Genomic DNA, 24,299 nt, shown 5'->3' with positions numbered 1-24,299 from the left:
GGATGAACTTCTAAATGTCAAGGTTGAAATACAGAATTGGTGACCTGTTCAGACTAAGTATAAAGTGAGATTCGGGCAACCAGATGCTTGGGCTGTCTCCCTGTAGTGATCTACTACTTGCTAAGTGCCTACTACGTGCCTACGACTGACTTCAGTGTATTGCCCAGAGTCTTTTGGATGACGGCCAAGAGTCCCCTCCCCTTCTCCTGCACAGTGTGTCAGGACATCCAAGTACCTCATTCTGGAAATATTTCCAAACCATACATGTGCGGCTGTGGATAGAAATTTCACTCTGAAGGAATTTGGCAGCCAGCTCTTCATGACTAAGGGCCATGTACTCGGCATCCTGGCAAAAAGGTGTGAGTATAAAAAGGGTCTTGGGCGTAATTTTATAATGAAACAAAATGCCTTCACTTAAGCAGGGTCCTTCCACCTGTAGCATGGTGACTGCCCGATTGCTTTAAAGCTCTGGATGACAGAGTCAAAGGAACACTTCTCTGTGGACTAAGTCCACAGCAGTACAAGGATTACATTGCCAGTAGACGGAGGACAGTGAAAGATCGCGCCAATTAACATCCGCATAGCACCTCGGGGTTCCAGTTGATGTATTTGGAGAAGGCAAGCAGGCCAAAACATTCGTGAAAACTCTCTGGAGGAAATGAGGACCATTTTCACTCCCACACCAAAGGGAGGACCGGGCAACTTATCAAGCTCCTGCTGATGTGGACTGCTTCTGGCAACTTCTCCTTGCATACCCTGTGGGACTCAAGCGGCAGAAGTGCAGCAAGCCGCCACCTCACATCTGCCTCTGTTCACTGAACATCCTGGGTCCCCCTTCTCTGCAGGTCGCAGCTGAATCTGGAGCCTCATGCTACAGACAAAGGGAGAGGGCTGGTGACACTAAACATACCACGTGCCACGTGGCCTGGAATAACTACCCTAGTGAGTGGTGAGGACAAAGGGGTCCTTAAACATGCTAAGGCAAACTTCACAAGGGCATGAGGTGTCCAGAGGAACCCAGATGGCTCCCTTCACTTGAGTCGTGACCGCTTCTTGGTAGCCTTGGGTAACCTCTGTCTCTTTAACCACCATTTGCCTCTATCCTGTATTATGATTAACATGTAACATGCTTACTCTGCATCTGGCATATTATTCACTCAGCACTTACTGCCAATCTCACTTCTCTCTCCTAACACTGTGATCCCTCCCTTACAGAGCAGGAGACTAAGGCCAGGCAGGTTGGGGAACTCGCCTGAGGTTTCACAGCTAACAAGTGGTGGAGTGGGGGTCCGAAGTCAGGCTGTCTCTTATCACGTACTCTTGATCTCTAGCCTCTATCACCTATAGGTCTTTTTACAGAGCTATGATGAACCAGGGCTCCCCACTGCTCCCTGCCCTGGGGCAGAGGCTGGGAGAGGCCCCTGAAGTCTTGACTCCTGTCTGGACTTTGAGAACAGCCAGAAGACGGATCCCACGCTCCACACCTCGCCTGATTTTGCTTTCTTCTTCCCATGCGAATCAGCGGGCTGGCTGGGCTTATTGCCGTCTATACCTCCGACTCACTTTGCTCTCCACTAGCCATCCTTTAAGGTCTAGCTGGAATCCCAGCTCCTCCAGGAAGCTGTCTTGACTCTCCAGGCTTCACTGATTTCCGTTCTCCAAGAAATTTCCACGGTACTCTCTGGGCCCCTTAACCATTTTTGGGGTGCCCCCCACAGCTGGGGACCATTTCATGTTTTTATGTGGGTGTGACCGATGCCCCGGTTGGTCTCCAGAGATGATCTTACACTTCCCTGTGTTTCTCACGACGCTGAACATACAGCAGGCGCCCAGTAACTGCATGTCCGATTAGCAGATTTTTACAGAGACAGGCGAGAGACCAGGCCAGGATGGAAGGGCTGAAATGAAGTACGCAGCCTTTGGTTTTTCCGGAGCTTACCTTTTCTCCCACTGCTGAACCTTCCCCACCACCTGCCCGAGAGAGAAAAGGGGAACTCAGCTACAGCTGGGTGGACAGTGGGAAAGGGCCATTCGGGGCGGCTCACGTGTGATCTGAGCATTTGAAAGATCGGTCACCATGAAGTGCAGTCATTGCTCGCCTCGGCCTGCAAGGCAAGGGGGATGGTGACAGACTGAATCCTGCTGTACACCCGGCCCGGAAGCACCAGCAGCCTAAACAGTAAGTGAGAACAATCTTCCGTTGGCGGCCAGGCTCGTCCTCTGCAGATCACGTCTTTTTGTTAAAGGAGAGAGAACTTGAAACGAAGAAGGATGAATTGTGAAGACACGAAATCCCAAAGGAAGAGACAAGTGGAGCAGCCAACACAGGGGAGTGGGTGTGGGGTGCTGGGTGGAAATAGGGGAGTGAGGGCGGGAGACGCATCCACGGGAGGGGCCGTCCCGGGCTGGCCCGCGTTGCAGCCTGTGCACCTGCACAGATCGCTGAGTCCGCGATGCCAGAGCACCTGGCCCACCTGTCCGCTGAGAGGGGAGGAGAGATCAAGTACAGGAAGGATGAGCAGAGGAGAGAAGGCGGTCCCAAGGAGCCCAGCCGGCAGCACCTCCTAGCATCTACCGCCCGTGCTCCTGGCCCTGCGCGAGGTGCTAAGGAGGAAGCCGGACCAGGGGCCCATCTTCTCCCAGGCCGAGACGTCCGTAAGAAGTCCATAATGAGAAAAAAGGATCACTTGGTAACATTAATTTTTTTTATTAAGAAGACAGATATTTTATAGTACTTCTTTTTTTTTCTTTTTTTTTTGTAAAAATGGTATACATGAACCAATACAAAATGCGAATGGAACATATGGATATGGAGTTTCATACACCGTAACATCGTCCATGTACACCTCAAAAACAGAACTGCCTAAAGGGAAAAGTCAGACGTCGGTGTGACTAAAGAACAAGCTTATTTGGCATCAATTATACATCCTTCATTATTTTATATTCCTTTAAAAAACACAAAAAACAAGTTTGTTCTTTCTTCACTCTAAAAAAAGTGATCAACCTGTACAAAGTAATACTCAACAATACATTTCAAACAGTGCACTGTATACTTAAGAAAAAAATACATAAACCAATATACAACTAAAATCCATAATTTCCTGTTTTTGCTTTGTTTTATTATTATTATTATCTTTTTCCAATGCATGGGGCCTACACTTTGCAATCTACCTGAGACGGAAAACACCAATCAAAACACATGAACCTGAGACATGTCAACATTGTAAGCCATAGAGTCACATCAGGAGCACTGCACTACTGTACACTTTTCAAAACGGAAAGATGGGAGGTCCCCAAAATGAGATGCCAATTCAGTGAGCAATGGTAGGGTTTGTGGGGTTTTTTTTTCGTTTTTTTTTTTTTTTTTTTCCTAAAAAGAACAACTGAAAAAAACCTTTCAACGACATGCTAAATGGTTCTCACCCTTCGATACGATTATACTATGGTCGGAATGAGCGCTAAGGGCTCGGAATAGAGCTGCACATTATAAAATTCACTGAAAAAGGGATGTTTGTCGTGGCTTTTTGTCTTGGTTAAGTGCCTAGGGATAGGAGAGGGGAAAACAAAACGCTGCTCGATATGGATTTGCTTTTACATACCAGTCCGTTCCCAAAAGGCCCCCGTATTGCAATGGTTCTATCAAAGGTTAAAATAAAGACAAGAAAAATAAACACGCTTTCAAACAACAAAGAGTTGACACTTTTTTTCCCCTTAAATAAATCAGCGTAAGTTTTCCACATAATGTAACAATAGTAAAAATGCATCTTGCAAAATCCAAAATTACTCACTGAAAATGTTATATAATATATATTTATATATATATAGATCTATCTTTTTTTTGATGCCATCTTTCCATAGGGACTGTATTCTGGAGTCTGGAGCCTTACCAAAACATATGGTAAGAGTTTAGTTTTCGTCCTTCAGGACTACTTCTAGATTTCCTAGACGTTTCAGTGAAAATCCCCACATTTCTTTAAAAAAATGTAAATGGTAACTTGACTCCTCTACCTTTTCCCAAGGCTCCCCATCTAAGATATGTTCAAGGTAACTTATTTTAGTAGCTATGCACTATGGCTGCCATCATGCGAGGATCAGTAATTTTTTGGCAGATGGTTCTTAAGGCTGAGGAAAGAGGCCAAGGCTAGTGTATGAAAGGTAAAAAGATAAAAACACTCACATTTGAGTTTTGATTAAGTAACTGAAAAATCCCTACATGCTGTTTTTCCACCTCTGCTCTGACCTTTTGAGAACTGAGATGGACGGCAGACCAGTTTGAGAACAATACTGGCCCTTCTTTTGTACCTCCTGCCTTTGTCAAGCCTAATCTGAAGGAATGAAAGTTTCACACGGATTCGAGTTGGAAATCCCAGCATGACAAATATCTGTAATATACAGTACATGCAGGCCACATCCTACTGCCTTCCTAACTAAGCACAAAGGAAAAAACAAAACAAAACAAAAACAAAACCAAAAAAACCCCTGTCCCATTCAGTCATTCGCACATGACACAGACTTGCTTTTTCCTACAAATTAGTGAGAAGTAAGGCCGATTGGGAAAGGTGGATGGAATCATTTGGAACAGAAATAACCAGAGCAGAACTATCTTTCCCCCCTCCCTACTTCCCCTTCTGTGGCAACTCAAATTTGTCCACTTATATAAAAGGAACAGACCTCACCTGTCAGGTCTGTTTAGGGCACTGAAAAAGGAGGAGGCCTTTCCGCCCCAAACCTTTCTGGACAGCGTGGGGTATCTATACTGAGCCGTCTACAGATACAGAATTAAAGACAGATTCAATCTCATTGTGACACACCTCACTTGCAGATAACCCTGTACAGTAATGTAGTTCCACAGCAAACAGAACAGTTTCTGAATCACAGTCTAAGTTTTCTAGTCTTCACTGCTCTAAGTATTTGAAACATGGGCAGCAGCAAAGAGTTCTCATTGTTTGTTCACCCAAATCTTTACGACAACAGAGAAGAAATGCATTATGGATACACTAAATTCTGAACTATGAAATCTAAACTGTGCTGGTTCTCCTTTTATGAAACTGAATTTTGAACAGAAAGCAGTTACTTCAAAAAATAAACAAAGGAAAGGAAAAACAATAAGAAAATAAGGGGGGGGGGGGTAAGATTCTAAGGAATCCCAGCAGGCAAATTCCAAAATGGGAGATTTTGGAAAAAAAAAAAATCCAAAGTTTTTTGGGAAAAATAAATGCACACAAAGGAGGGAGGAAAAAAAAAAAAAAAAGGAACACAATCAACAAACAAAAAACAAGGCACAGAATTTTCTGCAATCTATCCAAACTAAATCCAAGTGTCCAAGTTTGACTTGGTAGGAAGAAATAAAAATTGAAAAACCAAACAAACAAAAAAGAGGTGTCAAACAGCAGAGTGTACTTTTCAAAGAACATTTCTTTCTTTTCTTTTTTTTTTTTTTGTTTACACAGCAAATCCCAAGCCTTCCCAGTCTCACACCTTTCCACCCATTCGTAAAAAAACACACGAATTTCTCGCAAGTTCCAATATCACTGTCTCTTTATCATCTAAATAGGGCCAGTTGGACACCTCATTGAAACAAAAAGGCTGATCTAGATGAAGTACTCTTTCTTTTCTTCGGAGTTGTTCTGTCCTCCTTCTGCATTGATTATAGCTGTGTCTGCGTCTGCTGCGTCATCGGCTCCTTTGGCTTCATGAGTGAAGTATGTACCTGAAAGATGAAGGGGTAAAGCACCGTGACTGTCTGATGGCCTCTGTGTAAAGTGGTACAGAGATGGCAACTTGCTTTATGGCCATCATCAGCCGAAGTGGTGTGCAGGCAGCAGAGGGGAAAAAACAATTGGAAGAAGAGAGCGAGGTGGGTGAGACAAATGGGGATCCGGGGGTTCCAAAGGCACCACTCCAACTGAACCGCTGCGATATAATTCAGCAAATGAGACATTAGAGCCGTGATTATGACCAGAGGATGTCAGCAGAAGAAGACGTGAGTGGGAGCTAAAAATGCAGAAAGCTGGAGAGCTGCTGACAGTAAACGCCCAGGACCAATGGCCAGATATGTGCACGTACATGGTTAAAGACCAAAGCAAGGAAGAGCAATTAGCCAATAAATGAATTAGGGCCCTGCTGATGTTCTACTGTCATCTCAAATCATTTATCTGAACCCTCGTCTCCTGTCTTCAGGAAGCACTGTTGCCTGTCCGTAAGTGAGAATGTGCTTGAATTTGTACAAGTAGGTTTGGTTTTCTTCTGCCTTCCATCACAGAGTGGGGTTCCCGATCGAGAAATAATTTGATATTGTAACAGCTGGAATCAAGGCGTGGGATCTGCCTTAAGGAACAAGTGATTCTCGCTCCTGATGTCACTCTAGCCCGGACCCAGATTCATGGATTTGCTAATTGGCATAGTCACTTTATAATGACAATAGACAGAACGTTACGGAGTTGGTGACACTCTTTATCAGCAAGTCCCAATGGTTTACACGGAGAAAGACAAGGGTTGCACCTCAGTATGAAATACAGGTAGAGCTTCCACTGCCCATCATAATCAAATCACCCTCCTCCCATTAGGTATTGTATTCTCCAGGATTCTTAAGTAAGAAAGGCTGATCTATTTGTTGTATTTTCAAGTTTTCAAAGTGACAAGTCTGAGAAGGCAGGCGGTCAGATGGTCCCCCCATGTCCCTTTCCGCTATAGAGTATGCCTTCTTCCCTGGGTCCCCTCAGCTGCTGTGCAGACTTTGGCCCTGCTCTCTGGCCGAACAGACTGCCTCCCGGGCGTGGGCAGAGGGTAGACAGAGCGCTGGGCATGGGCAGCACTCATTGAAGGACCCCCAGTACTGAGGGCCCCAAACCGTTTTACACTCGAGATGGGCACTTCGGATTCTTAAGGTGATTGTCAAACACCTTGGACCTCTGTTGCTGTGCTCAGGGGACCCTCCCCAAACCCGAGTTCTACAATCAAGCAGACTGCCGGTGCCTGGAGTTTATACTATAGGAAAGGCTTGGGAGCCCACTGCACAGCGCTTGAGAAAAATACCCGAGAAAGACAAGGGCCGACAAACAAAAGGAAGGATAAATTATGGAGAGGGGAGAAGAGGCTCAGAGCAGCACGGGGCAGAGAGGAGGAGCCTTCCCAAAGATGATTGCCCATCCAGACGGCACAGTTGATAAGTGTGATGATTAATGGCAATTTAAATCAATTGCACTCATAATTTTAAAAATACATATTTATGTGGCTTTTAAGGCACATCAAACCACGAAAGTATTCTAGCCGCTGTGACCAGCTTACCCAGAGTTGGGGGTCGGGGAGCAGGGCTAGTCTACCTGCATCCCGCAAAGCAGAAGGTTATGCAGCTGCTTTTTCCCTGTTTATCATTTTGGGGTTTACGCCACACCTCACACACCAGCCCCTTATAATTTTTACTCTATCCCCAATAATGAACTGTAGAATAACACACCTATAAAGCTTTTCATTTAGAGAAAAATCCAAATCAAGGAGTGCTACTCATCAGCTCTCAGAGTCCTAATCAGCCGCTGCTAAGATTTCTATTTTTTTCTCTCCCAGTTTCAGGAATCAAGGAGGCTGTGTGGCCACAGAAACCGAACTGCCTATCAAGGACAACCTTGCCAAGTCCCCCAAAGGCAGGCGCCGTGGTGATACAAGGCCTCCTGGCTGCCCAAGCGCCTGGCTTACCTTTATGTCTGGCAAAATAGCGCCCCAGGATGATGAGCAAACACAGCATGGCAAACACCACCACGGCCACGACGCCGCCAATCACGGCGTGATCCACTGCCCTGATCGTGCCTTCTTCACCTGCTCGAGAATCTGTTGAAATCAGAAGAGGAATAGGGATGTAGAGGGTATTACGAGACACCAGAAGCCCTGGCGACACTGCCTCCAGGGTCAGAGGTCACCTTCTTTCTTAATGGAAGAGTCAGAGAGAACAGTCAAGATGGATCAAGTTCCACCGAGGGGACCTGTTCAGTGCTGCACTGATCTGTTCTCCCCTCAAGGCATTTCATTCTAAGCGGCATCGGATGCTAACGCATGTAAACAAGCTTAGGGGGCAGGGAGAGAAGAAATAGAGTCTGTCCAGTCCTGACCTGGTCTTGGCATTCCCTCTCTCTGTATCCAGCTGCAGATCCTATTCAGGAGGCCGACCTAACTAGTTAAGGGCGCTCAGAATGGCACCTTCAGGCCGTAACGGGAGCTGTGGAGGGGTGGCTCGAGCATCTTTCTAGAGACGCCCAGGGACTTATTCCCTGCCAGGCATTTGCATGGGAAAAGTAAGGAGCTCAAAAGCCCCAGCTGCCTAGAGATAAAACAAGGATCAGGGGACTAGAGACAAGTGACGTACCTGCTACATTTGGGATGTATGAGGGAGTAAGCCTCAGTCTAAAAACCTAAAAACCTATTTCAAAAAAGACAGCAAGGAATAATTGTCCATTGCCACAGATGGTTTTTCTTTTATTTATTTAACACTTCACGATGCAATTAATTTTCCTTTATAAGCATCACTCCCTCGGGATGTCTTCTTTCGACTGAGGAACGACATGTTTGGCTGGGGAACAAATCCAAAGTGAACCCCGAATGAGCTATGGCCATGCAGAATGGATGTATGGCAGTGTAAACAATTTTAATTTAGGAATGTGTCTACATCACCCCTTGCTGAAATCCTAATGGCACCCGAGATTTATAATGTAGTAAAAAACAATTATTCTCCCGTTGATTAATACATTAACATTTTGGAGTGGAAGCCAAACCATTGTCTTTTTTTTTTTTTTATTGAGTCAAGTACGACACCTCCATTAAAATGATTTACTAGCTGCACCTTACAATTTAAGCACAGCAGCAACAGAAACGGTAAAAAACTTTTAACTTTACATGATTTGTGAAGTCATATGTGAAGGATTTACCATTTAAATCTTTCAGTTCAAGAAGCACATGGCCTATAAATCTGTCCCCATAGCAGTTGCTGGACGCCTAAGAGAAATGCATTTCACCAGGAAGACGGAGAGTGCAAATTCGAGTCAATTTTTAAGAAAGATTTATCTCTGTCTCTCTCCAAAGAACAGAGCAAATCTCTGAAGCCTCCACCTCTAATAATATTTGAAGTTTATCGATCAAGGGTACAGATCCGTGACAGCTAAAGGTAATGGTGCTCTTCTGAGCCGAAACCTGATACAACGCTCTCAGCAGGAGGGCATGATTTACACTTTCTATCGATATTTCCAATTCTGCTCTGAGATTAAGTACTGAAGGATGTGGGGAAATAACTTGTGACTGAGGGTTCCATGAAAAGTGCTTTAATTAAGAGTTTAAATTAAAAAATGAAGTATTTAAAGTATTTCATTAAGTTACCTTTGAAAGGATGACCAAAAAAAAAAAAAAAAAAAAATCCCAAATCCAAACCCAAACAGAAGTGCCAAATCAGAGGCAGCAGCGGGTCGCCCAGGACAACAGGGTGAAGGGAGTTTAATAGGAGAATGGAGATGGGTTGGAGGCGGAGTGCACTGCAGCTAATTAGCCCACTCCGTGATGTGTGGGCCCCTCCAGCCACATGTCTAATAAGCTCGACTTGAAATGTGGCAGAGTGGAATCTCCCTTCGCAGCCCAACGTGCTGCCTACTGCAGAGTCAACAGCCTCTGTGTCTTGAAAGTCATTTCAACGAGGCAGAACTCAGCTACGGAAACGTTTTTTTTTTTTATTTTTCTTTTAAGACAACAGAGCTTGTTGAAGGGGAGCGTGCCCTGGAGGGTGCCCCTGGACACGGGGTATCTGCTGGAGGATGGTGCTTTACACGCTGGAGACTCTCACCCCAACTGCACACGTTCAAAATTGCTCACGGGGAGACCAAAGTCCTCGAAAAGCCAGAAAGTTGTGCTTTCCTTAGGGAGCTGTCAAAATAGGGGATCTTGTGGGAATGAGAATTAACTCATCTCCAATGGCCATGAGCTTCAGACCTGTTGAGAGATAAGGCTCTCTCTCTTAACTCCCTGTGTCTTAAGAATTGGGTGAGAAAAGCAAAGTGATGCCAGCTACTGAGCAGCGGGGAAAGTTAGGTACAAGAGGCGAGAGGTGAAGAGAGGTCCCATCCCGGGAAGACGGAGGGGAGGGAAGCTGCCCCAGCACAGGCTTAACCCACCGGGGGAAACACTCCCCTGTCCTCTGTTACAGGGCTGACTTCTCCATGCCTAGGCACAGGAACATTCTAAAAGCCTAGGAAAAGAGAGCCAGAGAGAGAACAGGGGGGAGGGAGGGAGAGAGAGAGGAGAGATGAGGAAGGAGGGGGAAGCTCTGTGATAAAGAAGAACCAACCAACCAACCTCACAGGGTACGTATCCGTGGGATTAGTTTTTCCAGCCAAAATCATTCTTTTGACCTTTGCTCCCCATGAGCTCAGAGCTGAAGAGGCTCAGTGCAGCTCTTTTCTCCCTGCCCTGTGCCCACATTAAATACCTGGGTTCTAATTATCTTCCCTACCCTCAAGGACATACATATTTTACAGATACTTATTTATAGGGGTAATCTCTCCAGCTATCTTCTGATACTCACTTTGATCAGAAAGTTTACTACCACCAGTTAATCCCCGAGACATCTTTCCTGCCTTCAGTTACTGCAGACGGACCCAGAAGGTAAGTGATGCTGAATTCACAGGGCACAGTGTGGGTTGCAGCTCTGCCCCGCCTCTTCCCACCCCTGGCTCGCCCCGGGGTTTACTGCAGCGGGCACTGATGCAGTCCTGGCCATCCTCCATTGCCTGGCATGGCCTGGCGTCCGCTACGAAGAGTGGCGCTGTTTCCAGACTTGTCTCACTCCTTTTTATGTGTTCACGTGTGGGTTGGGTGGGGAGTTTTTACAGTGCCATTGATTGGTCCAAGGTGGTGAGGGGCACAGTTGAAGGCTGGTTACCTACCCCTAGATGCTGTGGACTGGTGCCTCATTCACTGCACGAAGCAGGAACACAAGACTCTACACAGAGAGGCACCGGGCTAAAGCAGTAGGATGCAAACTGGAACCCAGGGTAGTATCAGCCACCAACAGGAGCGCGGCTCTGACAAAGTCCATCGGCTGTGTGGCCTTTCCTGTTCTGCTCACAGAGCAAAAGCTCTGGCCAGTTCCGTGAGCGACTACCTCGAATTGAAAACCCTGGGAAAGTCTATGACTTTCACCGTCACCCACAGATCCTGCTCCTCTTGGGGTGCAGACCCTCTCCCTCAGGTCCCGTGAACTTGCCGGGGGACATCCTCTCCAGATTTTGGGCTGCTTTTCTCAATCAGGCAGAGAAGGAAACCTACAGATTCTACAGCTGTCCTCAGCTTCTACACTGAAAAATAAACACTAGCAACATGCCCGGTCCTCAGGCAAGTGGACAGCTCTTTGGTTTAGAGGGAGTATTTTCCTGTCTCTAAAGGACACGATTGCCCCTCTCAGTAACGGCTGCAACCGTGTTCATCCTGCTGGGACTTAGCTTTTCCCCATCATCGCAAAGAGGAAAGCCACGTTTTGACCTGGTGTACATTTATGGCACAAAGGTTATTCCAGCCTTGAAGAACTAAGCAAGTTTGGGTGACACATTCCCACTGGAGTGTGGAATGCCATCCCGGATCACTTCACACGGGACTTCAAGTAACGGAGGCGTTGTCCTTCCATGAGCCTGATTTTCAGGGGCACTTTGTAGATGCTGGGAAGTGTCAACTCAGAGTTGGGGCACAATCCTTCCTGCCTGCACTGTCCCGTGCTGCAGCCCCGTCTACGGCTCTAAGTGTAGCACGAGACTCTTTAAGGACAGCTCAGTCATGAACTGTTCAGCATTCGTGAGTTAGCTCTTATGTGGGCAAAAAGCTGGAACAACTTGGCTCCAGGTGAGGGTTTACGAGCTGCTTACAGAATGCTAAGTTGGCCACCACTGCCTGGGTCACAGCTTCACCCACACGGGGTTCCCATTAGCATCTGAGAAACCGCCAGGACAAAAAAATGCAAAGACTCTCCCAAGAGTGATGTCCCAATCTGCTCAGTTTTCTTTACTTTGGGCCAGGTGAGCTGGCTTGATCTTTTCCTCGTGGGCAATATGCAAGGGGGAGTTCTAAAGACGCTCGTTCCTTAGGGCCTGACAAGAAGAGTGACTGCTAGTGGAAGTTCAGCCTCCTTCCCCTCCCTGCAGGGGCTTCCTTTTCTCTACTCGTTCCTGCTCCTCAAATGACTGAGTGCAGGGACTCGGGCAGTCACGCTGCCTAACAGATCCCGGTTGCTTTGGCTACTTTACCACCTGGCACGGGATGCCTGACATGAACTGCCATGTGAATGCCTTAATCGTGGATCTGTGAAAAGCCTGGGAGGCTCTGTTGCCCGAGGCAGAGATCCATGGATAGCCAGGGAATGGCCAGGATGTCCTAGACAAGCTCCTGGCAGACAGCGACGTTGGCAGAGGGGCCGCTGAGCAGACAGCCCGCTGCAGCTGCAGCCGGCCTACCTTCAGCCCAGGCCACAGAGACGGCGGACACTAAGATCGCCACCTCGGACGAGCGGAAGTGCGATACAGTAATACGGTTCAAGCACACGGCAGAGGGCGGGAGGACCACCCTGCCTTGGCTTTCCTTCACCTTTCAACCCACCCTTGGCCTGGGCTAGAAAGCACGCTTAAAAACTTGGGGAGAGCTAGACACTCCCCTTAAATGCACATGCTATTTTTAAACAAAGGTTATAAACTACCTGAGGTCTCATCTTTAAAATTAATCCCTAAAACATAGGGGAGGTTCTAAGGAGATGGGTCTTCCTACCTCTATTTATTGGACAATTCATATGGTCAACCTTCCATAATTTCTCTATCGATGAATAGCTGGGAAAAAAGTGAAACTGTTGACTTTTCACAGCAGTTCTGTCACTTGCTTTAGTTCTAGTCTTTTTCCCGGGCTGAGGTCTGGCTAGACAAGTCAGTTTAATGAGAAACTTCGAGAAGCGGTGCTGACGGTGGAATCGCTGCCCCCTGCTTCCTAGGGCTGTAGGGATTAGTCTATCGCATAGGAAGCTTAATGACTATGATGTCATTTGTTACTTCTTACTAGAAAGAAAGAAAAAGCCTGACAGTGGATTTTCCACATCTGAGACAAACCCAAAATCTGACCTCAAAGACTAAACAAAACCAAGCCCCAAACCTGGCACCATCTGAAAACCGCAGCTTTTCATTCTCATCACCTATCGCAGCTCCCGCCATGGCAACAAAAATAAGTGTGCATTTTAAAAAGCACAACTTTATTACTGAAGGGGAACAAACTGAATGGCATGCGCTGACAAAATGCCACATTATTTGCTAATCCTAATATGTTATTCTTCTTTAAGATTTGCTTTTCTCAGCAGCAATTCAATTACAGATGCTACAAATCCTTCTGACATTTAATTCCCTCTTGTCAGAGAGTAGTAAATGTATACAGTACATGCACAGCTTTCCCATTAAGATGTTAATATATATTGGAGCACACTAGCCTCCGTGCAGCATAACATTTCTTTTCTGTCTTCTGAGAAAGTGGAAGGGAAGGAATAAATGTAAGGCAAGAAAAATCATGAAGGTTCTCATACAGCATCCCAGGCATCTAGGACTACCCCTCGGCTGCATCTCATTCTAGCAACGTAACTGCAGCTACGCTATCGTTTCAAAGGAACTATGTTAAGCTACTTAAAGGAAAACTGCAGTCACCATCATCATCATCATCCTGCCACCCAGAGCTCCGCAGGCATTCACAGAAATCAGAAGTACCGCACACGGGCTCTGGCTGTACGTTGATCAAGACCTGGGGCTCTTAGGTGGTTACTGCCTATGTTATCCTCCAGGAACAGGCCCAAACAGGAGATGCAGGAAGAGTTAGGACTTCACCTCCTGTATGGCCCGCTGGAAAGTGCGCTGGATTTGCCCACAGATCTGGCCTACAAGCTGGGCTTCACTGCTTTTCTGTGAGACTTCAGGCAGGTCAATCAGCTACTCTGGGCCATGGTGCACCATCATACAATTCACAGGGGTGTTTTGAGAGGCCAGTGTGTCGCTGAATATGAAGCGACCACTCTGGGCCAGGGCTTGGCATATCGTAGGCACTCAGTAAGTGTTTGCCAAATTGAAATCTGCTGTAATAAAGCCTACAGAGGGCTTTATTCCAGTTCTAATCCCTGATTCCAGGCAAATACTTATTAGCTCTTTGGGGTAAGGGTCGTACTGCACACTCAACATTGTTCTCAGAGGGTAAGATGCCCCACAGACACTAGCTGAGTTGAAGTCACCAAACCCCTTCTTTTCATTTATGTAGAATGGCACACAGTGTGACTGGTGGTCCTGGGTGGTGGTCAAGGCTGTGGGCCTGGCGGCTGAAGGCCACCCAATCCAAGTTATCACTCAGGTGTACCATTTAAGTATCAGGATATTAAATTCTTGTTGTCAGCTAAACATGAGAACAAGATTTTTTTTTTTTTTAATGTTGATTTTTCTCCCTTCTCAAGTGACTTGATTTTGTTAATGTAACCAACAGTGGAAATGACTTGAGGCAACAGGATGCAAATCCCCCCAAAGACATTAAGCATCACCAAAGAGACCACAAGGCACGCTCCTGAGTCCTCTCTATTCATCTAACAATAAGGACTTAGAAGTGTGGTTGCCTTTTCCATTTTAAGCAACAGGAAAGTACTGAGGATGAGACTGGAGTTTTCCTTAAAGGAGTATACATCTGATAAAGAGAACAGGGTTGTAAAAGTATTTCTAAACATACATTTCCCACTAGAATCTCTCTCTGGAGAAAGATGCTTCAGTGGACCTCAGGCATTTGGGGGTGTGAGGATGGATTAATGAATATGGTGAAGTCACCCCAAAGCAGTGTCCAACCTGTAGAAGTGGAATTCATATTTTGTGTTGTAGCCTGCCAACTCTTTAATTTGGAGGAAAATTTCCTATTTGATGGTCTCCTTCCTCCCCATGGGGGAAACAGTAGCATGTTGGATTATGGGAAGATCAGCAATACCATGAAATTCAAACTTACATCGTGGTGGTAAAGTCATGGCCAAGCTGGCATGGACCCAATATGATTTGTCAGTCTACTGCCTTGTACTAAAAGGAATTTTAAAATAAGGGGATCTACATGTTTTAACCTTCTGCAACTCAACACTTTCCCATGGCATTTAGGACCGTCTCAGTGGGAAGTCCATCCCATAATTTAGGAGATCAATGGGACAGTGGCACTGAAAACATCTGAGCAGAGTTTAAGGTCCCCTTTGAATGGGAAAGAGATTCAACGCTGGAAGAGATCTTTCCCGGTCATCAGCACGTGGCTCTATACCTGATGGGCTCTGGAGAGCCCAGCTTTCCCTGCTTCATTCCTTGGATGCACAGTCTGAATCAAAAAGGGTCCAAGAGGGAAAGAATTCCCAAGAAGATACCAGAGCAAAGTAAGTGTGGATTTCACAGGGGAAGGATAACCACTTTACACCTAAGTCTCTGTTTCCTGAAGAGCCAGGAAGACCCATATGTTTAAATTCTGTCTCTTGAGTAAATTATTTACCCTCTGGAGCCCCAGTTCCCTCACTTGTGAACAACCCCTTCCTTAACAATCTCCCAGAATTTTCAGGACAATCCTCCCATGGCTGGCTCATGCTCTCATGCTCATCTCTTGGTCTTCCTGTCCCAATGGCCTCCCCTGGTGAGCATTTCTAAGCTACACTCCACCTCTTCCCAGCCCCAGTCACTCACTTTCACTTTACCCAGGTTTATTTTTTCCCACAGCATTAGGCTGACGTTATCTTGTGTTTTGAGCTTGTCTCCCTGACTAGAATGTAACGTGTATGAGGGCAGGATCCTGGCACGTGAAATCTGGGGCAGCTCCAGCCTCTGGTTGGTGTTGTTCACTGCTGTATCCCTGGTGCCCAGGCCAGAGCCTAGCACGTAGGAGGAGCTCAAACAATTGTTGAATGAATGCGGATCAAATGAGTGCACAAGCTTCCTGAGCGGTCAAGTACTATACAAATACAAGCTAAATAAGACCTCACCTGCGATTTAGGGGCCAGATCTTGAATTTGTCTACATAGTCCAGCTGGTTTTTGATGTTTTTCTTTATCATCATCATTATTATTACTAGCCTAACAAAAAAATGCAATTGCCTGTTTGCCAAGTCTGGGCCATACTTTATGTGGGAACCAGTAAGGAAAGAGTCCCCCCAGATGCTACGTCTATTGACAGTTTCTTACACACATTTCAAGCAAGTTTAGCCAGACTTTGCGGACACTCAACGACAGCCAGATGGTCTTATATCCCACCCCAGAACTGATAATCTGGATCTGAAGGCCTTTAAGTGCTTCCATTAACTAAATCTAGACCATATTTTGAGCCCATGTTTCCTCTGTAATCCATTTAAGGAACTATAGCTGGCTCACCTAGATTCTTCCTTAACACCTGGCATGGATTTTCAAAGCCACTTAGAATCTGCCTTCCATCCGTACTTTTCTATGCACTGTGAGGGAGACGTTGATTTTTCCGGATCACTTTCTTGTATGTAGGGCCAGAGTTGAAAACGTGTCTCTCTCTGGGAAGCATGAGAGCTCTGAAATTTCTTGTTGGTGCCTTTGCTTTAAAAGCAGAAGCCTGATGGATTGCTCTGATTGTGCCGGAGGGCCATTCCCTGGCACGCGGCATATTTACCACCGCACTCCACTAAACAGTCCCCGAAGGACCTTCCTTCCATTGCTGAAGGGAGGGAGGCAGTTGGAGGCATTTTTTTAAAAGTTTTAAACTAAAATAGAAGGATAAATAGGCTTGAAGCTATTCTATTCCACATGGGTGGCCATAACCACCAGCTGTCACCAGGAAATAGCAGATGTAATTGATAAAGCAATGCAAAACTCTTGTGGATCCGTCATCAATAAAGTTAACACCCAAAAAGTCCATGAAAGGGTTCAAAGTAGAACTGGAGAAGCTCCCCAGGTCCTCCAATAATTAAATCACTGAACTACACACAAGCGTAATTTTTTAATGCAGATTGAAGAGGAGGATCAGCTGGGCAGCTTGCTTTTCTGGGTGAGGCTGGGGCACCATATGGTGCTTAGGAAACCGTCATTAGCTGAGGCGGCAGTGGTGTATGGGGGAGGAAGGGGGACGAGGGGCCAGCCGAAGACAGACCATCATTATTGTGAAGGAAACGCAGGATATAACATTTATCCACAATAAGGAAAGAATGAAATTTCTACCCAGATGGAGCAGGGAATGGATGGTAATATTATTCATTACCACAGTTTAGCATTACATGTACCACACCTCCTCTAATTTATTGATGGACTGTTTAAGACGGGTGTTAACCTGTTTGTCTTGTATTATAATTGAATTCAGTCTCTGGGCTACAGAAATTTAAGAAGTTCATCCTTTCTCAATCAATATGCTCTCCTTCAGTGACCCATTTCAAGACAGCTTCATAAAAAATAATGTATTTTGTTTTAATAAATTTAAACACTATGACAGCTGCTCAATTTTTATCGGGTGTTTTTTTTTTTCCCTTCAGATGTCTCTTTGCTGCCGAGTGAAGCCACGCTCACAATCAATAGTAATTGATTAATCAGCATCCCCTTTGAACAAAGGTGCTAATCAGTTTTTGATTAGTTCATCAAACCGGATGTGAAGGCAGCCCAGCCCCAGCCTGATAGACCATCAGGGTTCTACCTGACTTATGGCTCCTTTGCAATGCACAACTGCAGCGTTCCTGGACGGGGGAGGGGAGGGGGACAACGTAATTATTAATTTAACCAAATTATTATGAACACACACAGTTGTTGGTTTATCACTCCCGACTCAGGGGTGATTGATAGAGCTGCCACAAGGCTGCCTCTGACTTGGTGCAGAGCCGAGAGACCTGGACTATTCCTTAACTGATGATGTTCGGGGAAGGGATAAGGGCTGATTTAGTCCCCTTTTCCTAAAGAGGAGAAAAATGACTTCTGCGTATCCGAGTGATCCTTGTCTGGCTGATATGCTGAGAGGGATCAGGGCCAAGGAGAACTTGGTCCCTTCTTAGGATCCTTGAGAAGATGCAATTGCCACTGTGTCAGAGGGCTCTTTTATTTAGGGTCAGGGCCCGAACTGAGGAGTCAGTCTTCTTACACTCAGCATGATATTCTAAGCAGGGAGAAGGACTCACTTGCTCCTATTTCCAAAGACTATCAGGCTGACGTGTTTGCAACTTCTCTAAATATACCACAAACAAGAGGCAAAAAGAAAACACTCCTTTGATGGCCGGCTATGTTTCTAATCGTCTATTTATTTATCTATCTAAACTCCTTGGGATTTGGGATTCATTTATTCGTCCCAACAAGTAACAACTGCGTGCTTATGATACGACAGGTGTACAGCAGTGAACAAAACCAATATGGCCTCCTGGAGCTTCCACTCTGTGGGAAAATCCATCAGCCAAGTTCAAACTGGGACATGCTACGTAGTAGAAAAATAAAGGCGTCCCTGAGGTTTGACAGAAGCACAGAGGAGGCAATAAATCTATTGCTTGTGAAAGACAGTGGTACTATCTTATTCTCTCACTGGGTAAGTAAGACCTGTAGTTAAAGCTGCACCTCAGCAACCAGCTATTCAAGGGAGCTGCAGTGAAATCTCTTCAAGAAGGGCAACATGGAACCCTTGTTTCCAAAAGGCTGGAGTCAGCACCTACAGTCCTCTGCCTTGGTTTCTCCTGATGAGGAAGGGCCCTTCCTTATTGACTTATTAAGAAGCAACTGATCAAAATGTTTCAAAAGCTGCAGCTGGTTGGCAGTGAAGTCCCACAACATCATGGGAGCTCATATAATTGTTTAGCTCTGACCATTTTAAATCTCCTTCCCCTCCTTTTTAGGATATGCTTCTTATTTTGGATTAGTAACACCTAAATCCTGGAATCAAGCATGAAACCTACTTTTGCAAGAGCTCAGTGTGCTGTGAAAAAGGTCTGAGGTGGATAATTAGTTTGCATCATGGTGTGTGACAAAACAATTGCCCCCCCCTTCCTTCCTTCCCCTCCCCTCCCCCTCCTTCTAAGATTAACTATGACCTGGCTTTTCTAGTCTATTCCACAGAAGGAGATGGTCAATATGAGGGTTTGTTTTTTTAAAAAATAAAGATCTTGTCTCATAATCCAACATCCTTAAACAGCTTTGAAATGCAACAAATTTCTCATGAACCATTATATGCCTAGAACATAAAAATTATTTTCAGCCACTGAACAGAGTGGCTTTGGTGTAATCCCAAAGATGATTCGACCTGGAGGTCATTATTGACCTGGAGGTCATTACAGCAGGTCAGCCCCCAATCTGAAATATACACGCAATATACAATCTGAAAATACACAGGGAAGAGAGGTGGGGGGAGGAAGAAAGTGTTCATAAAAATCTGTTTTTTTTTCTTTAGTCTTAAAATCCACAATTGCGAATTGACTGCTCAGCGATCCAAATGGCCGTATTGTGGAAGTGGATGGAGGGCCCACAGGTTGGACACTGCAGAGCCTTTTACCTAATGACTAGCCCTTACCTGAGAGGTCCTCACTGGCCAGCTCTTCTGCGGAATTGGGCAACTGAGTAACGCCTTACAAGTAAAAACAAATCGTTTTTCTTTTCATTCCTCAAGGCACATAAACAAAACACTTAAGAACTGAGGATGAATTTCTTAAAAAAAAAACATGAGCCAAATCTCTTGCCATCTCTCGCTCTCTTTTATGGATAGCTTGAATGTATTAATCCATAAGTACGTTTCTCCAATCATTTCATTTTGTTATAGATACACAATTGAGGCAGAAAGATTCCTCAGTCTCCACTTTCAAAGCACATGAAACGTGAAGGTGAATGTTTCAAATCACTCGTTCATAACAGCATGCAGAAAGAAAACAATAAAGCCTGATTGTTAGCTATTGATGTTCTGATAGATCTCTTAAATACAAATATATTTAGAGGTTACATACTGATGTATGTAAGTTTTAGTTCACATTTTACTGTAAATTGAAATCCTTGGGCAAGAATGACAAACACAGTTCATTATCAATTGATGATGATCTTGGATCATCTATTTCAAAATGGTATGGCATCTGCTAACTGCAGTTTGCCTTCATCAGAAAATCTGATTTGCAAAATGATTTTTTTTTTCAAAAAGAGAATTTCAAAAATCAGTGGTATTCCTGAAAAAATGAAACCCTCAAAGCTGAAAAAGCAGTTAGGTCAGGAGATAATCAAGTGGAGCTTGAAATGCCTGTATCCAAGTTAGCACCAATGTTGCCCAGCTGGGATGGCTCTCGGCTAGCTCTGCCTGGAAGGAAAAGAGGTGAAGGGGAAAGCAGATAGACCATGGGGGGCGCAGTTAGGAGATGGCTTCCCTTTCCTCTTCCTGTATTTGCAGGCTGCTCCTTTAATGAAGTCAAAAACACCACAAAGTCGTGTCTGGTTTGTGCAGACCTCCAGGTCTTCTCATTTGCACAACAATTGGCTAATCCTTCTCTGATGAGATTTGTCACTTTTGAAGATACTTGCGGACCTATTAAACAGGAATGAGGGGCATGTCTTGTTTCTTTGTTCATCTTTCCCTTCTCTTATAGCCAAGCGCAAAATATAAGCTCAGTAAGTATTTGCTGAATTAATGATTTGGGAGTAATGCTAAGTGAACTACCAACTAAAACAAATGCTCTGGAAACAAGCAATGTCAAACTGACCGCACTATTCAAAAGCTCCCAAATCAACAGAAACACTTAATGTAGAAATGGACAGTAAAAGCTTGGATTTTGTAAGTTGTTTTATAAAGAAGCCAAATGAATATTGATAGCTAGGTTGGTGCTGTGAAAGGAAGCGTCATACCAGCTCTTGAAGAATTTCCATCATGACCCTTGCCAATATTCAATGGCATGTGACAATTAAAAATGGGATGATTTGAAGTCCACGGATGTTCCCAAACTATGGATTTAGGCAACTATGGGAAAGCAATGAGTAATGCAATAAATTATAGAGGCAACTGAGTAGGGATGTTATCCACTGGTTCTGAAATCTGATTGGTTGAAAGTGTTCCTAATTCTAATTGGCTTTATTCATTGTATAAAGACTGATGAATACAATTATTTGAATAATTGTTATAAATGGGCAACATAAAGTTCTCCTCTGTAGTTAATTATGAATTTGCAGTTCTCAGGAGGCTAATCCCTCACTTCTAGGTGGCCCAACGAATATCAAAGCATTCTACATACACGCTTGGCAGCCACTGAACCATATTAAACGAGGATGTTTCAAGTAGGTATCTTTACTGCTGAAGGCTTGTTTCCCTGGGGAGGGCATTAGAAAGCTAATTTTAAAAAATAAAGACAAATATGTTTATGAAATATCATTGATATGCAAAGTTTCCCATTAAAAAGCGACAGTTTATACACACCTCATTAAAGATGAAACTGTCATTTTTAATGGCATAAAAATATACCAAATCATCTGGAATCTACAGCTCAGATTATGTCTGAAAGTGGGAAGCCATCTAGGTTAGTGACATTAAATTTGTTTTTGCACTACTATTGTATTTTATGAATCTATAGTGCTCCGCCATAGTTGGATAATTTCAAAATAAATATAATTAGGAAGAGTTTGCTGAAGCACTGAGTGTACAAGTGAGGACAAGCAAAATTTACCTCCTAAAAATTGCTTTGGCTTAGGTAGCTTTCTTTCGTGATAAAAATTATACAGGTCTCATTTTTCTCAAAGAAAAAGACAAAGATGCATTTTGTGAGGCAGAGAATAGTCTTCAAAAGGAAACTCCACCATTTAACAGTAAGTGGGAAATTACTTCTGGGGTTTTTCTCTTGAACTTTTCATATCATCCACTCAAGCCCTTCCTGGTCACTTCAATTAAAATGTATTCAACACATTTCTTTAAACTTTGTTAAACAAATGAAAGTTTACTTTTGGTCCATATGGGATCTTCTTTTGAGCAATTAATAAAATCCTAAGGTGCAAACACGATAATTTAATACACGCACGAGAATCGTCTCTTCCGCAGACGTGATTTTTGCTCCTTCGTGTTGCTGTCAATCACGTGCTGCACGTGCCCTAAGCCTCCTCAGACAGTGCTTCTGCTGTTGGTATTGTTACTTCTCCTTTCCAGCAGAAATCGCTGGCTTCTAAAAATGGTATGTATGGCGTAGCAATTTTAAACCAGGTTAAGGAAAACCTCAAAAATTAGAAACAGCAAGAAATCCTAGAGTTAGTTAAATTCAAGGTCAAGGTCAAGTAAAATCTAAATGTTTGGGGCTCAATTCATCAGGGTTTCCATTTTTTTTTTTTTTTTCCTGAAAATTTCAAGATAGAATGATCAAATAAAACCTCTAGGAAACAAAAACTTCCCACTGGCCCTAGTATCATTCCCATTATGAAAAAGTAGGCGATGGTCTCTCTCTTACCTAAGCAGCATATGTCTGATCACTTGGCCATATTATGGAATCTGTTACTTCCATCACCAGCCATAAGAGTTCAGACGCCCCGGCAGTTTTAATCTAAATGCTCAGTCAGTCATCCTGTTCTTCCTGCTTTGTCAGCTTTTGTGGAGAGTTTTTCCCTTCGTCCCATTAGCAGATATTTGGTTCACGCCGTTAAACAGTAGCACATTGTTTCCAAACTGCATATCAAGGCTGAAACACAATCTTCAGGTCCTGCAGCCATTCGTACATAAACCTCTTTAGCTTTGTTCTTGAGTAGAACATACAATGTCTGCAGAGTCCCTTGACTGAATGACAGCCTTCGAATGCCACTGTTGTGTACTCATACAGAGAGATGTGCAGAGGGGTGCATACACAGATGGTGGACATAGAGGTTGTAATAATGCGCACTGCTGGCTATTTTTCTTTAAAATGGGCTTCAGAATTTCCCCACAATTGAATAGAAAGAGAAGAAATTTCATGTGCTTTTAGAATTCCATCACGGCTTGCACGACTTATGAAGTAAGTCAGGGAAAGGGAGAGATCCATGGGGTAGTTGCCTAAGGGCAGAGGTCTAGGGGATAAGCATGTATCTAGCACACGCCAAACATTTTGAAACCAAAACTGAAAGTGAAAAATTATGTCACAGGGGTTCCCAGTTTGAGTCTCACTACAATTGCATACTAAATTAAAAACTAGTTAATAACTCATTTGGGATTATAAATTCATGAGATCATCAGCTTCTACTGTACCAAGAGGTAGAAAGCAAAAGGACAGGTAGACTTGAAAATAATGAAATAGCGGTGGGGCGGAGGGGGGGAGAGACAGAGAAAGAGAAAGACAGAGAGAGAGAGAGAGAAAGAGAAAGAGAGAGAGAGAGAGAGAACCCCAAACCCAGAGGAAGCCAGCTGACCGCAGTGCAGCAAAAGCACAAGCACTATTCCAGACCACGGGCATGCTGTCACCCAAAACCTCACACGAGGGAGGTGGGTGGGGGAAGGGAGAGGGGACACACGGGGCAGAAAAAGAACAAGGCACAAGACACTTACAGAGAAGCGCCCCACATTGGAACAAACAAAGAAAAACCATCACACGCACCCACACATCTATAATCATAGGAACGAGTACACCATCCGTGCTTAACGTCACTCATGCATTTCTGCCACAAATTTCAGACCATGTGGTACCAGGATTTGGCAGAGTGTTTTTTTGCATTGCTCAACATGCACACATAACACAGGATTCTTCCCTGTCCAGGCCTTAAGGATGAGCTCCAAAAACACAAATGCTCAAGATCTTTCTTCAAAGATCCCTTCCGTCACCCTAGTCTAGGAATCCCATTCTTACACTCACATTTATCTTCACTGTACTATCAATTATATCCTTAAAGACACACTGTGGCTGACTGTTGTTTGATTTCTTTTTGGAGAAAATCCATTTGCTTTTGAATCATGCCCATGCACTTCTAACCTTCCAATACATGCTTATTCTAATCAGATATTGGTAAGAACAAAAGGTCGACATACATAAACAACTGATATACTTCATATATACTCTAGCAACACAAGCTTGAATAAAATATTTTAATGAGTCTTCAAAGGGAAAACATTTTGTAAAATTATTTTTTTTCCTTTTTAGAAAAGAAAAGAGAAGTATGGAAGGAAATCCAGTATGAAAACTTCTAAGACCAGTACAATGGTCACAACTGGCTGACCCAGTACGTCTTGTCATTTAAGTTGCCAAGTTATCAAACCACAACATTTTTCTAGGCCCAGATCTCCAACGTGAGCATCTCAAGATTATTCTCAAATGAATCTAAGTCACATGGTTGTTATACGGAAGAAGCTGGGTTTTACCCATAAGTC

General features: G+C 44.3%; 1 protein-coding gene across 3 annotated transcripts in view; it reads right to left on the bottom strand.

The window, feature by feature from the left end:
- Positions 1 to 2,691: 2,691 nt before the first annotated feature.
- CADM1 (cell adhesion molecule 1) overlaps positions 2,692 to 24,299 on the bottom strand; it is a 325,810-nt gene continuing 304,202 nt past the window's right edge. For 2 of the 3 annotated variants that reach the window (XM_059930350.1, XM_059930351.1), the window contains 2 exons: positions 7,693 to 7,824; positions 2,692 to 5,710 (listed from right to left, as the gene is read on the bottom strand). In XM_059930350.1, coding sequence (XP_059786333.1) covers positions 5,592 to 5,710; positions 7,693 to 7,824 — 251 coding nt within the window. In that variant the 3' untranslated portion in view covers positions 2,692 to 5,591. Of the gene's footprint in view, positions 5,711 to 7,692; positions 7,825 to 19,529; positions 19,584 to 24,299 lie in introns of all 3 variants that reach the window. The other variant, XM_059930349.1, reaches the window with a different exon arrangement.

This window comes from Balaenoptera ricei, chromosome 8 (assembly GCF_028023285.1).
Source record: "Balaenoptera ricei isolate mBalRic1 chromosome 8, mBalRic1.hap2, whole genome shotgun sequence".
Lineage (NCBI taxonomy): Eukaryota > Metazoa > Chordata > Mammalia > Artiodactyla > Balaenopteridae > Balaenoptera > Balaenoptera ricei.
Note: the sequence above shows the minus strand (reverse complement) of the source record. Positions and strands in the feature narration are given on the sequence as shown.